Source organism: Protomyctophum parallelum, assembly GCF_964188405.1.
Source record: "Protomyctophum parallelum genome assembly, chromosome: 18".
Lineage (NCBI taxonomy): Eukaryota > Metazoa > Chordata > Actinopteri > Myctophiformes > Myctophidae > Protomyctophum > Protomyctophum parallelum.
The window spans coordinates 21,375,892-21,391,309 of NC_139716.1; the positions used below are offsets into that span (position 1 = coordinate 21,375,892).

Sequence of the window (15,418 nt, forward strand, 5' to 3'; positions counted from 1 at the left end):
TCTTCCAAGAGAGATTTTGCACTGTCTGTCATACCGTAATTCTTTAGGTACAGGAGTGTCAAAGACTTGAGCAGCAAAGACTGTGCTAACAACAACAATACAATATATTACTGTAAAAACAACATACCCGGTAATAAAAATGATAATACTGCATGTAATAAAATAAGAGGAAAAAAGTTGCCAATAATACAGGTAAAAACCACTTTAGCAGATACAAAATATAGTTGGCAAACCCACAAACTCATCTGCTCCAATTTATTAAATTATTATGTTTCGAGTCAAGGCTCTTCATCGAGTCAAACTTGAGAAGTGTGGTCACCCACCTGACCTGTGGGTGTCTATTTAAGTGGGTGAGGTACACACTTCTCAAGTTTGACTCGATGAGCCTGAAGCTCGAAATGTTGTCAATAGATTGGAGCAGATGAGTGTGTGGGTTTATTCATTTTCACTTTTCAACCCAGCACCTCAACTTTAAAGTGAAATGTGTATTGCCGTAATCTATATATATATTTTTTTTTAAACACTTGAGGGGGAATGGGTAGGGTGAGGTGGGATTAGTCATATCTGGATCTACAGTACCAGGCGAACCAGGTCTCACAAACCCTAATAAAGAAATCAACCAGGAAGCAGTCAGATGCACTGAACCAAAGTTTATAGCAGTGGTGTTCAGGGATACTCCGAGGTCCTTGAGGGTGGTCCCCATGCAATATTAGTTGATATAGCATCAACATCAGCTCAACCACTTTAACCCATTATGTACATCGGCTATTTGAAAATAGCAGATCTACAAGCTCACAATGCGTCGTAATGTGGCCAAATCCATATTATTTGGGGGTTTGAGAACCACTGGTTTGAAGAATGTGAGTGCATGGGTTGAAAGTGAACAACGGACAGACTATGATCAATCCGGGCAGCTACTGATTGTGTACTGCATGTCTAAGTGTACCAGTGGGACCCTGTCCCTGTGTGCCGTTTGGGAACAAAGGTTCACACAATTCACAATGCAGCGTTCAGTGGTGAAGCCGAGACATTAGGATGCCATTGTGTGTCACCACTTTGTCAAATGGGCCACTTTATAGGTGACATATCAACTAGAGTGGTGACAGTGGCCAAATGGAAAAAGCGATCATTAAATACACCTACAGTATAGCATAAGTACTGTACTGTACAATACTTCTCCATACTGTAGTATGAAGTTCTATGAACAATGTCTACTTTTGATTGGGCAGACAAAGCCCTGTTTGTGGACAGTTTGGCATTTAGTCACACTGTGAAAAGCATAGCAACCCCTATACAGTACATGCTAAATAAAGGTTGAAAAGACCTGTCTGAAGTGAGTGGTGCTGTACTGTACTGTACTGTACTGTACTGTACTGTACTGTACTGTACTGTACTGTACTGTACTGTACTGTACTGTACTGTACTGTACTGTACTGTACTGTACTGTACTGTACAATCCCTCCTCCCTGGCCTGTGTGTGTCTGTCTGTGTGTTAGGCTGTGCAACAGTGACACTTGGTGGTGAACAAACGCTATTTCCGTGCTCGGACAGACACAGGGACCCAGGGACAGACTCAGGGACACACCCACTTGGTCATGATAATTTCAGTTGAGTCTGAGTGATGAGTCCAGAAAAAGGGTTATATGGTGACGACAATAAATGACTTCATACCTTTACATTATTTCTGGTTCCCAGCTGCTTCAGTAGAGTCTCAACATTCTGGAGAATCTGATCTGTCAAGTTATCCTAATGAAGATAGGAAAAAACAAGGGGAAATAGGCAAAGTTAGAGACTTAATTGGATACACTCGAGAACCCACAACGGATTTTTGAAATGAAAAACATAAAGCAGAGATAAGACAGAGCTACCGGTATGTGGTGCAGGTCCAGGCCCAGGCCCTTATTTTGTAGCGGACTCTGAAAAATTTGTGTCACTTGTTATTTTGGCTGTTTAAATGTCTATTCCGAAGAGAACAACAACAGAGAATACAAAAGTTAGCAAATATGAGAAAAAGCAGCAACAACATTTCACAGGCAGTGGACCATTACAAAGTAGTACAAGCAGTGGTAAAGCAACACTAATGTCTGCTATATTACTCTACGAGACATCATTCAAGTCTCTAAAGACCCTCCAGTTGGTACGGAATGCTGCTGCACATGTATTGGCAATAACTAGGAAAACAGATCCTATTTATCCTGCATTAGCTTCTCAGCACTGGCTCCCAGTAAAATCCAGAATATAATTTAGAATACCCCTGCTCGCCTACAAAGCCCTTAATGATCAGGCACAATCATATCTTAAAGAGTTGGTTGTGTCGTAACCCCGCTAGAACACTGCACTCCCAGTATGAAGGCTTACTTGTGGCTCCCATAATCTCCAAAAGTAGACCGGGAGCTAGAGCCTTTTAACTATCAGGCTCCTCTCCTGCATGTGGAACCTTCTACCAGTTTTGGACCAGGAGGCAGACACTCTCTCATCTAAGAGCAGCCTTAAAACGTTCCTTTGATAAAGCTTATACAGTAGTTAGAGCTGGCTCAGGCTTGCCTATTATGGGACAAGCATTAGTTATGCTGCAATAGACTGCCGGGGGACTTCCCATGGCCCAGTGAGCTCCTCTCCCTCTATCTGTACACATTCAGTGCCATCGATGTATTTAGTAATGGATCAAGGATCATAGTTGCAGACTGTAATTATATATATTATATAGTGAGATTCTTGTTGCTATGCATCTTTGTCCGCTGTCGCCAAGCGCTTGCTCATGGAGGAATTGTTAGGTCTTTGTAGGCTAAGAATATTATTATTATTATTTATTTTTTAACACATTTTATTCAAAGGGTAAGCAGGGACATTGTATGCAATTTTACAGTGATGGTACAACCACTTGTTTTTATATTTTAGAACTTTTCTGAGAAAATAAGCAGCAATGAGTGGAACCTTATTGGATATAGGCGTATAGGCGCCGTCTACCAGCCTGGGCAGCACGGAAGGTTAGTGTTGAGCTTTGGCTGCTTGGAATTGATTATAAACCTTACAACCCGCCATCTGACGGGTTCGGCGACCTTCGGGGGTTAAATCTTAACCCGTCATCTGACGGGTTCCGAAGCGTTTTGGCGACATGAGTGTTAATGCCGAGTTACCATTAAAGTTGATCACTTGATCATTGTTTGTAAACCGTCATGTCGGTTTATTGTAATTGTTTATGTAAACTGTAAAATGTGTCCTGTAAGTCCATATGGGCTGGGCTTCTTCGGAAGCATGTCTTTGGTATGACCCATTAAAATGACATTACATGATCATCTACTACACAATCTTTACAACTTGATTGAGAATTAAACAGAACAGAAATAGCCCCTTCAGACATTATTATTCAAGATAGTTCATACTGTAATAGAGGCGGCGAGAACTGTGGAGAGGGGAGCCTGCGTGTGATTGCATTATGAATCCACTCAGTTCGTGTTTCATGTGAAATAGGCCATGGGGATGCTGGGCCCCGATATGACAGGCATGTGATTTCCGAAGTGTCGTGTTGATTCCATGCAGCTCAGCTCAGCCATAAGTGCACTGAGTGCATCAGATGTATGATATAAATGCAAATAGCTTCTCCTATCGGTTGGGCAGCTTGATCTTAAGACCACAGTGCATGGAGCAGGGGGGGGGTTGCAAGAGTTTGGAATATAGAGAAGACAGGTAAGGCAGCGAGGAGTGTGGGTGACAGTCGGAATAGGAGGATGCAACTCGGCTGATAGAAAAAGGGAAGTGAGAAATCGAGATGGACGTCCCGAGGCCTGTATGTCTTGCTGTATGTCAGTGTGTGTGTGCATGTGTGAGAGAGTGTGTGTGAGTGTGTGTGAGTGTGAGTGAGAGAGAGAGTGTCACGAGAGAGTTAGCCGAGGACATTGAGCTGCATAGATCATTCAGCTTCTCTCTTCTCTCGTCAGTCAGTATCCATGCCTCGTCAGACATACAGGTCCGTCCACGACTCCACGTCATCCGGACCAGACAGCTGGAAACTTCTGGCAATGTATTCTTCCGAGCATGAATAAATACCGTTGCTCTGCGGTATGCATTCAATCTGGCCTTTATGCACAACTCTGTTGTGTTTACACGTTATGTGTTAAAACAACAAACACAGCATGAAACCTTCCTCTTGTTTCTAGATTGCACAGTAAAAAAGGAATGTACATAGCAACCCCCTATTGCCCGCTGACAGGATTATTTGCATTAAATAACATAGCCTCTGTTCCAACTCATTACCTATTCATGGATACTTCATCTTCAAGAGGGAGGGAGAGTGTTTTTAACCACATTAATCATAGTGTCCCTATTCAGCATGGAACATTTGGCCAAAAAAAAAAAGCCGATTTGCTGATCGCCTACTTTTGGTCAAGAGTTTTCATTTGCATTGTTTCTTGGTAAAGGGAGTGTCACAGGGAGGGGACAGATAGGCATGGACAAGGCTGAGTGGGTATAGATGCCAGCTCGGGCCAGGTTATCGCCCGCACTAGGCCCATGCCATCGCCCGCCATTTTTCCCAGGGATTACTAGTGGGTGGCACAAGATGAGCAGTAGGCGAGGGGCTGTCCGGGTCCCATCCCTGACAGATGAGCAGTAGGCGAGGGGCTGTCCGGGTCCCATCCCTGACAGATGAGCAGTAGGCGAGGGGCTGTCCGGGTCCCATCCCTGACAGATGAGCAGTAGGCGAGGGGCTGTCCGGGTCCGATCCCTGACAGATGAGCAGTAGGCGAGGGGCTGTCTGGGTCCCATCCCTGACAGATGAGCAGTAGGCGAGGGGCTGTCCGGGTCCCATCCCTGACAGATGAGCAGTAGGCGAGGGGCTGTCCGGGTCCGATCCCTGACAGATGAGCAGTAGGCGAGGGGCTGTCCGGGTCCGATCCCTGACAGATGAGCAGTAGGCGAGGGGCTGTCTGGGTCCCATCCCTGACAGATGAGCAGTAGGCGAGGGGCTGTCCGGGTCCCATCCCTGACAGATGAGCAGTAGGCGAGGGGCTGTCTGGGTCCGATCCCTGACAGATGAGCAGTAGGCGAGGGGCTGTCCGGGTCCCATCCCTGACAGATGAGCAGTAGGCGAGGGGCTGTCCGGGTCCCATCCCTGACAGATGAGCAGTAGGCGAGGGGCTGTCCGGGTCCCATCCCTGACAGATGAGCAGTAGGCGAGGGGCTGTCCGGGTCCCATCCCTGACAGATGAGCAGTAGGCGAGGGGCTGTCCGGGTCCGATCCATGACACCCTCCTTCCCGCTGCTCAAGGACAATGACACGGCTTGTTTGGCCGGCTCACCTGCAAGTGCTAACGACGCAGTGATAAAGTCACTGAAGTGTGTCCGACCTTTTTTTAATGCCGGCTTGCACAGCTCTCCTTACTCTACAGTGCTCTGTGTGAGAGTGAGAGTGAGAGTGAGAGTGAGAGTGAGAGTGTGTGTGTGTGTGTGTGTGTGTGTGTGTGTGTGTGTGTGTGTGTGTGTGTGCACGTGCATGTTCTGCATGTTGCCAGAGAGCATTCGAGGCAAATGGGAACAAGCGCTCACACAGTATTCCATCTTTAATTAGGGGTTTACTTTCATGGCTAATTAAAAGAAAGAAAAAAACAAAACAGTTGTCATTAATTTGGAAAGAAAGATTGTTTTAGCGAACAAGTTGGGAACTGACGCATGAACACTAGCCAACGCACCGGTATATCTGTATTAATTATCCATAACCTGGCATTATATGGACCTGCTGGCCTCACCTTTTGCAACAGCATTGCACAGACGCACGCACGTGTCCGTCTGTGCAAGGCTTTGCTGTGTGACATCACACCCGCGAGACGAGTGAGGACGAGCAGATGTATCCTGAGGACAATGTAGCACTTTAACCCATTCTGAACGGGCACCCATTTTAGTGTTAGCATCATGTTATGCTTTAGCTATTGAAAAATAGCAGATCTACAAGCTCATAGCGCGCCACCGAGTGGCGCGCTACGAGCTTGTAGGTCTGCTATTTTTGAAAAAAAACGAAGAACGACTGACATTTTTTAGAATCTGATCTCAGGTCAGAATGGGTTAATCAGACCAGTGTATGTCCAGTGGAAACCTCGTATGAATCTGATCTCAGGTCAGAATGGGTTAATCAGACCAGTGTGTGTCCAGTGGTAACCTCGTATGAATCTGATCTCAGGTCAGAATGGGTTCATCAGACCAGTGTGTGTCCAGTGGAAACCTCGTATGAATCTGATCTCAGGTCAGAATGGGTTCATCAGACCAGTGTGTGTCCAGTGGAAACCTCGTATGAATCTGATCTCGGGTCAGAATGGGTTAATCAGACCAGTGTGTGTCCAGTGGAAACCTCGTATGAATCTGATCTCAGGTCAGAATGGGTTAATAAGAAGGGTCTCCGGGCTGGGAGATAGATAATGCTCAGTCAGGGTTACATCACCACCACACAAATTAAAGTCACATTAGTGAGGAAATGAGAGAGCCAGCTATGGGAGGGGAGGCCTGGTTAGAGGGATAAAACACAAGATGCTGCGGGGAGAAGCAACGTGCCCTGATCTCACACTAGCTCCAGCATCCACCATGGGTTTAAATTTTAATGAGAGGCTATGTATGCAAACGGAATGGATTTGGAGACGCAGAGGAAAACAGAGATGAGTTGGTGTAAAGTTCAAGACGCGTGCACGCAGAGAGAGTACTGATGAGTGTGTCCTCGCTAGGTTTTTAAAGGTTTTATGACATTAATTTTCATTTATTTTTCTTTTTTCTTTTAGGTTTTATGACCTCAATTACACCCAAAAAACCTGAACTTTGAACATTCAGTGGATTTTCTGTGGTCTGAAGTTTTCTTTGGGGTTTGGAAGCCTTTTGAGCTACAATGAAAACAGGCAAAACAGTGAAAACAGTGACATCTGCTGGCAAATCCCATTGACATATATGGGATTTGCAGGATCTTACATCACAAACTGCCGGCAAATCAGAGCACCTGTTTGAGCCAGAAAACCCCAGATCACAGAAAATCTACTGAATGTTAAAAGTTCATGTTTTTTGGGTGCAATTGAGATTAGAAAACCTAAAATAAAATAAGAACAAAACCTTTTTTTTAATGTCACAATCCGTTTCCGTGCCGGGAATGGATTACTCCAGGTTATTGTCGCTGCCATACACGACAGACCCGCCTTTTGTTTTATGTGTTTAATCCGCCGTAATGTAATAAATAAAAAGAAACTCCGTCTTCGTCGCAGAGATAGAGACTAGATGCATTCGTTTTGATGACGAAACCGGAAATCGTCACATGCTGTGGGCTGCTAGGGCTTCTGGGAAATTGAGGCCAATGCAAACGAATGGGGTTCAACGCCTCATGGAGGAGGCTCCTGTGCTGCGTCTTCCGGGTGTACCAAGATGACGGGTGGTGCGGTCGTTCATAACAAACAGAGGAAGCTTTTTTCGCTCAATTTTCACGGATTAAAAGCCCAAATAATTCAGCGTATGCTCTAAAGGTAATACAACAATCTCGGCAGTGAAGTGGGGTTGATTAAAATGCGGGTTACACGTGTAAAACAGTCAATTAAGGGAATGAATTTAGGGAACTAGCATGCTTTTAAGTCGCACACCTACAGGTGTGTGTAGGTGTGTGTGCATTTATGCGTACACACGCACATTGTGTGTGTGTGTTTGTGTACACCTGCATGATGAAGCACGCTGCTGGATTCATTAGAAGCTTTTGGTTCAAACGCAGCCTGTTGCCATGGACACCCAACAAAAAGGGTTTTCAACAAGACCTCCCTCTCTTTCTCTCTCTCTCTGTCTCTAGTGTGTTGATATTTGAGCCAGTCAAGCATATATAAGAGCCCATGTTTCACTAAAACCAGCTCTGATATTAGCAGTGTATTGGTGGTCCATTTATGCAGTTTCATATTCGCAAATCTCTACAGGCACTTCAGTGGACTGAAATAGCCATAACCTTCTAAATCATCTTTATGTTTTTACTGAAATCTGCTTCCAATATAAAATAATCAACTTACAATTCTCATTTCAGAATTAATACAGTACTAGCCTTTACCCGTTGTGTAGTGCGTTTTCGCATTTTTTATTCACTAATAAATTCATTATTAATTTATAATTTGTTAAATTGGAAAAAGGTCTTTGTTAAGACCTCCATATGATTATGGTCAATGCCTGTGTGAAAAGTGGGAGCGATTGGTGCAGGCAGTGAGGAGCTACGGAAGTGTTTCTGACAGACACACATTCAGACATTCAGACAGACATTGTCAGAATTATTGTATGATGATGATGTGTACATGTCTGGTCCGAAACCGTTTTTTGTGCCTTCCTTCCTCTTTTAGAACATGTGTCTTCTCAGCACCTACTGGCTATACTAGCATCAGATCAGCAATCAATACGTAGTGTTTGGGGGTTGGAGACGGAAGTGGAAGTGTGGGGTATTGTTGTACAGCCTCAGCTTCTCCACTGCCATGCCTGTGGTTTCAGTGGCAATTCAACACAATTCAAGAACAAGCAAGCGCATTTGACATTGCCGTCAGGCATTTCTTCCTTGCGCGCACCTTGGTAGTTGGTACCAATCACAACACTTGAAAGAGTAAAACAGCCAAACAAACAAAATAGAGCATACCTGGACTGATGCGAACACGCCATTTAGATCCCTGAACGCAGCTTCGATCTGGGTTTCTGTCAGACGAGCCTGCGAGTTCACACCACCGGCAGAGATCCCACCGTACCTGAAACAAGGACAAACCAGACAGTTGAAGTAAATGAATGTAAGTGGACATACTGCAGGCACTATACAACCATCAACTATTTCTTTCTCTCCCTCTCTCCCCCTCCGCCCCCCCTCTCTCTCTCTCGCAAACCATGCACGCATGCATGCACGCATGCACGCACGCACACACACTTAATAAGTGTCAAATGGAGTTGAAGTAAGCAGAAACTCTGACACATGGGGGAGGTGCGAATATTATGCATATTGCATATTATGCAGGCATTCCGAGTGCCGCACTACAAGCTTGTAGATCTGCTATTTTATTTTTTATCGTGAAAATGTGGCGCAAATCTTTGAATATATATAAATTCTTTCAGAGCGAACGTTTTTAACTCAAATCTTTGCTTCTGGGGCGGGGTCCCTGGAACAACATATTCAGATGGGGGTCCGCAGTCAAATACAGATAATTCTGGGGGTTCTTGAAGTGAAAATGGTTGAGCACCACTGACATAGAAACATACTAGGTTTTTCAGAAAACTGTCGGCCTTAGGATTTGCATTAGTTTTTGTTTTGTTCATGTTTCACATAAAGACAAGTAAGACGCGCAAATGCGGGAAGCGAACGCAGTGTGTGTGTGTGTGTGTGTGTGTGTGTGTGCTACAGCTGCGCCCTCTGGTGTGTGTGGGTGTGTGTGTGTGTGTGTGTGCTACAGCTGCGCCCTCTGGTGGCGGGCGGGTGGTGTCACAGCGGGACAGACAGACACACACACAGACACACACACACACAGACATGATCTGCAGGGTCTCATAGTTAGTGCTTACTGCGTTCGCAACAATACCTTGTTTTGCCTGAGTGCTCATATGTCTTGACAAGGAAGTCCGTCACGTTCCGACCCGTTAGATCCAGCAGTGTGTCCGTAGTGTTCTGGATCCTCTGTAGGTAAACAAAACAAACAAAAAGCTTAGCAATCAAGTCGATCGGTGTAAAAACCTTTTACAACTTAGACATAAAGCAGACGCAGAGTAGATGGCATGAACCATATAGTCAACAACAACAGGGTAAATGGTCACGTCAGTAGAGTGCAATGAAGACAATGTAATACTTCAAAGACACTAGGATAGTAGTAAAATCAAAACATATCAAAATAACATTATTAGAATTTGCAGTGAAGCAAAAAAAAACATTTACTGGTGGGTGTAACGTGTAAAGCCATATTGGCCTGGTCAGTACTCCACACAATATCTGAAATCAACAGTGGTGGAAAAAGTACTCAATTGTTTTACTTAAGTTAAAGTACCAATACTGCAATTTAGAACTACTTCGTTACAAGTACAAGTACGGAATTGAAAATGTACTAGGTTAATGTATGTTTTTATAATCTCCAAAGTAACTAGTAACTAAAGTTTTCAAATAATTGTAGTGAAGTAAAAGTGCAAATTTTGTCTCTGAGTAGAAGGAAAAGTACTTTACTCAAGTAAAGTAAGAATACCTCAAAATTGTAAGTCAAGTACAGTACTTAAGTAAAAGCACTTAGTTACCTTCCACCACTGGAAATCAATGAAAGTGCAGAATGAAGGGCATTTCACAAAAAACATGCATCTTTTCTCATTAACCACCTACTGTAATAGTACAATTCATTCAGAGCCCCATTGGAGACTCAACCCTTATCGCAGTCAATTAAGTCTGATCGAGGGGAAGCTAAAATCCTATAAATTGTATCCCCAGTCAAAGCACCGGAATCAGTGGCTAATGTCAAAGGACACTAATTAGACGCCCTTCTCTGCTTAAACGGGCACGGCATGCAATTAAAAACAACGTGACACGACGCCATGGACACACTCCAGTGAGCGCCAACACACGTGTTGGCCCTGCTCATTTGGAGGTCTAGCATTATACTGATTACGAGAGTGATCCTTTGTAAACGTGTAATGGAGACCACCTGAAGGTAGTTTTCTCATATAGCCCACCCTTGTATACACACAGCCCTATCTCACCCAAACACGGTGAAATAGCATGGGTTGGCAATTCCGTACACACGCCTAGAAAACCCCCAAAATCTGTACATATCGGTATTATACTGGTATGATTTTAAGGATTTCTGTCCACCCCTAGTTCCTTCTACAGAATTATACGGTTGGTTTTGATTTTATATACAGGTATGCCTATACACTACATGTATGTTAACACTCAGGAAATGTACTTGTCCGAAGGATAAGTACATTAACCTCAAGCCCTGAACACTATCTTGTGGATTTCATTACTTGCACTTCATGATACGCATATTGGAGTTAGCTAGTTTACAGTTACATATTAACAGATAGTGACATTTTGGATTGATACCACATTGAGAATGTCAGGCAGAGACAGTGGATCAAAACACAATCACTGGTACAGATGAGTGAGGTCAAAGTGTCTTTGTTAATCACGTAAACCCTGAATACTTAGTCAATTTGACCTTTGGCTCTGTACTTTGGATGAAGTACAGAATAATCTCCCCTATTCCGCCCCCACGCAAGAGATTTGCCACTTGTGGCCACACGGCCGCAGTCTAAGTGTAAATACATTTAGCAAACAGCTAAAAACATTTGCCGTTTGAAATAAGAGGGTCAATGTATACACACAGACAGTATGCGTGTGTGTCAGAAACGCATATTGACTCTCCAAAACATATAGCAGGGTTTCTTTTCCGCCATTTCTAAATGGAAAGTATTATGGCATCTTAGAACTGGGAAACCGTTTTAATGAGACAGACCTGAAAGAAAGAAGGGCAGATGGAGGAGGAGGAGGTGGTGGTGGGGAAAGAGAAAGAGTTGTTTCCTCACTATTCATGGACCCAAATGAACTGCTACTCCTTTTCTGTTTGTATTAAAGTACCACAGTGGCATCCGATTGTGTGGGGAATAAACAGAAGGAGACAGCAGTGCAGGGGATAGGAGGGAAAGAACAGGTCCCCTATCTGGTTTATGAGTCAGAGATAAGGTGGAGGCAGGGACACTGCAAAACCCAGGCTTATTTCAGGACAAACTTACTCCCCTCCCACCAAATAAAAAAAGACAGAGAAGAGAGAGAGAGAGAGAGAGAGAGCGCGCTTCATGCTCCTGTACAATGTGTTTGTACCTAAACACACAGTCAGCGTGGGTCTAATTACTTTGGCCTTGGTCCATATATCCCCAAATCAAAAAGGACTGATATGGGAAAAACTTCCACCTGCAAAATCATTGCGAGTCCATCTCGCCTCGGCTGTATCGCGGGCTCATTACAGAAAAGCCCTGTTGGGGATCTCCTCGGTGCAAATGGCAAATTTGGGAGTTCTTAAATCTTGGTGAATGAGCCGGCGTACCCGAGAGATAAGAGAGAGACGACCCCACGTTCCAACGAATCTCTGCTGTGTTTGTATCGCGCTGCATCTGCAAAAGACTAAAAAATCCCAAGTAATTTTGGCAAGGCAGAACGGTTCCCATAACCAAACATGTTTCCTCATGCTGTATGATGATCTGTCCTCTGACTTGATCAGTCCTTGATGACTTGCCAAGTGATGATCAGGTTAATTATGTTGTTAAAGAAAATGTGTTTATATTGCTGTTTGGGTACGATTCCTCTGGAATGCTTCCAGCTCGTTATGGGATGAATGTGCATCTGCACCTGATGCAGCAGGTGTGCGCGTGTAAATGAAAGAACGAGAGAAACAGTTGCGCGCGCATGTGTGCAACAGAATTCTACCTTGGCATATCTACAGTACAGCACATTGCACTGTGTTATGATTATGTCCACGGTGATCCATTTAGGCATTTAAGACCATTACGGAAAGAGCAGCAGCTAGTCTATCTCGCAGTTACATTCTCACCATTAGGCACGAGCAGAAACCAAAACAAAGAAAGCAGCCCTGGGAGAAGAAGACAAGCTGCAGTGACTTGTTTATGTGTATTTGTTCCGCGGTTCATGAGAGATTGTGTCACTGCTTACACACATCAACGACAACAGAGAAATGATCACCCAGACCCCTTCTGCCATGTTCCTCTATATATAAACCGTTCTGTCTCATCCGCCGCCTGCCTCATCTCACAAACCAGTGACCTTTTTGCCTTTGTTTTCGAACATCCGCCTGCCTTTTCCCTGAGAGTATGGTTCTGGACAGGTCATTTTACACTAAAATGAATCTGCAGGTGTTTGGGCACCAAAGTGACAAACCTAAAGGAACCCGCTAGAGAAAAGATGTGTCAACTTGTTTTGTTCCCTGGTTTGAGCACAAACTGGCATGACTTGAGATCGCATTTAGCTTGGGTTGGTTGAATGCTTCTTCTATTTTTGTTTTCCTTCTTTTTTCGGGTTAAATAATCTAACCTGACTCTGCCAGATGGTGGCAGTAGTGAGTTCCTCCTCCTGCTTCGCATCTGGACTCTCTCGGACAGAGACGATGTTCTCCAAACCTTCTGGAGAACTCAATACTGCCGCAATCTGGCGGAGTCAGGTTATAAATAATCCGGTTGTAGAGCAATATTTTACTCTGACATAATTCATTCATGTATTTTCCGACATATATATTTTCTTTCATCCACTGAAATCATGGGAAGGGACTGACATGCACATTATTTTAGCTTTCATCTTATAGGCAACGATAGATTGTAAATTAAACCATGAGTCAAAAATAAAATTAGCTTTGTATTATAATTGTTAAGTCCAATCCATTCCCTGGCTTAATCGCTTCCTTTCATTTTAGAGCCAATTAAAAGCTAGGCTAGACACAGCACACTACAAAGGACAGAGGACACCGTTATTACACTGGGAATATTGGGAAAAGCCAAAAAGAACAACAACAACATGCAGCTCTGAAGGTCAGGATTACAATAAACATGCACAAAACACCTGAAAACCAAAAAGGAATCAAAATTCAACATCCAGGCAGCTTTAAAATCAAGACAATGGCATAACAAATGTCTTTCAACAGAAAACCTACATTTGTTCGGGCTAATGACTGAACGAGAAACCAATGCCCGACTTCAATTCCATGATATATTAGACCAAGGAGTCATTTGCAAACAAGCTATAGCTAGGCCATGCAGTCTCCCACTGAAAAAGACATCAATCGCCATACACGGCTGCAAACGTGGCGGATTTATCAATCCCGCACCTACCTCACACACGCGCTGCATGTGGCCTATTCAGCTGTGAAGGTTGAATATCGCCGGCTAACGAGAGTCAATAACAGAGAATTGATAATGGGCTTACTGTTGCATGCCATATCCATGGCAACAACACTCTCACTCCACCTCCCGCGGTGACTTGACTGGGTGTTGTTTATTTAATTCCATCTTCTGTAGGTTCTCAAGGGCATATTGGGAGGATAGTGAGAGAAAGATAAGAAGAAACTAGAATGGGTCCAGCACTCTGTGCCATGATTTATTCAACAGGGGGAGGCTTTCAGGTCAAAGGGAATATATTCTCACAATGTGCCTGGTTGCTGTTGGAGGTCTGTGCCTGGGACTTAGATTAATTTATCCTTCTTTTTGCTGGACGATGGTCTACAGGTAAGCATTGCAGCACTGATGATGAATGTGAGAGAGTGTGTGTGCATGTGTGCATGTGTGCGTGCTCAATGTGTCTTGCTATGCGTCACATCCATCTTTATGCGTTCCGTGTCCAAGCTGTGTCTCTCCAATCTCGCCACAAATTCATTTCTCCCGGCTGGGTGAGATGGTATCAGGTTTAGTGAAAACGTTACATCTCAGACCGCACACCATTGACCGTGATCTGAAGATGATGGAGCAGAGAGTGTGTCTCGTGTTTAGACCGCATGACCTTACAGACATGGTGCCGTGGTTTTTAACACTGTAGGGTTGACCACCCACTGGTGGGTCACAACGGGGAGGACAGGGGTCCTGGTGGGCTGGTGGTGATGAATCATAGGAAGGGGGGGGGGGGGGGGGGGGGGGAGCAAAAGGAAGCATTGAAGAGTGTACAGAGTGTGCAGCAAGTGTTAATCTGAGTAGGTGGTGACTAATTCAGCCGAAGTGAACTCAAATGAACTCCACACGGGAGAGCGAATGTGTCTGAAATGGTGGAGGTGGTGGAGTCAAGACAGAGCATAATGTACAGCCACTGATGCAAGTCAGCCAATTAACAATATATCCAACATTATACAAAAATATCCAATCTACAAGCTCACAATGTTCCCACACTTTCACTCTACTTTCATATTTTAGAATGTGTGGGTATGTGTAATGCATACAAAAACCCGATATACTGTAACAATCTGGAAATTACTATACTGTAAATTGGCTCAAAATTCATGAAATGAATGGGTGCAATTTATTTATAAAACATGAAAATCACACTCATACTGTAGGGCAGTGTAGGCGTACATAGGCTACCTTATTTTCCCCATGGTAAAAAAATAAAATAAAAACATTCATAATGTGGAGAGGTAACCCACTGCCAACTCACATCCAGGTTTCAGGACTACAAACTATGGCACTCTAAATATGAATTCTCACTTGGAAAAGAAACCTGGGAATCACTGGACGACTAACATCTATTACTGCAGTTATGTATGAAATTGTATGAAACAAACAAGGATATCGGGGGAACTTGTCTGGCAGTGTTGTACATTAGAGATTAGACTTTCATCCTGCAGATAGCAGGACAAAACAATTACCGGTACCTTTATGAAAGCTACTGAGGTGTTGCAAACACAAGCTTATATAATGTAGTTAT

At 44.0% G+C, this 15,418-nt stretch overlaps 1 protein-coding gene across 1 annotated transcript in view; it reads right to left on the reverse strand.

The window, feature by feature from the left end:
* LOC310876028 (phospholipid-transporting ATPase ABCA1) overlaps positions 1-15,418 on the reverse strand; it is a gene marked incomplete at both ends in the record, with an annotated part of 190,057 nt that overhangs the window by 70,748 nt on the left and 103,891 nt on the right. The window contains 3 exons of the mRNA XM_083789475.1: positions 1,672-1,746; positions 8,621-8,726; positions 9,546-9,640. Coding sequence (XP_083645601.1) covers positions 1,672-1,746; positions 8,621-8,726; positions 9,546-9,640 — 276 coding nt within the window. The remainder of the gene's footprint in view (positions 1-1,671; positions 1,747-8,620; positions 8,727-9,545; positions 9,641-15,418) is intronic.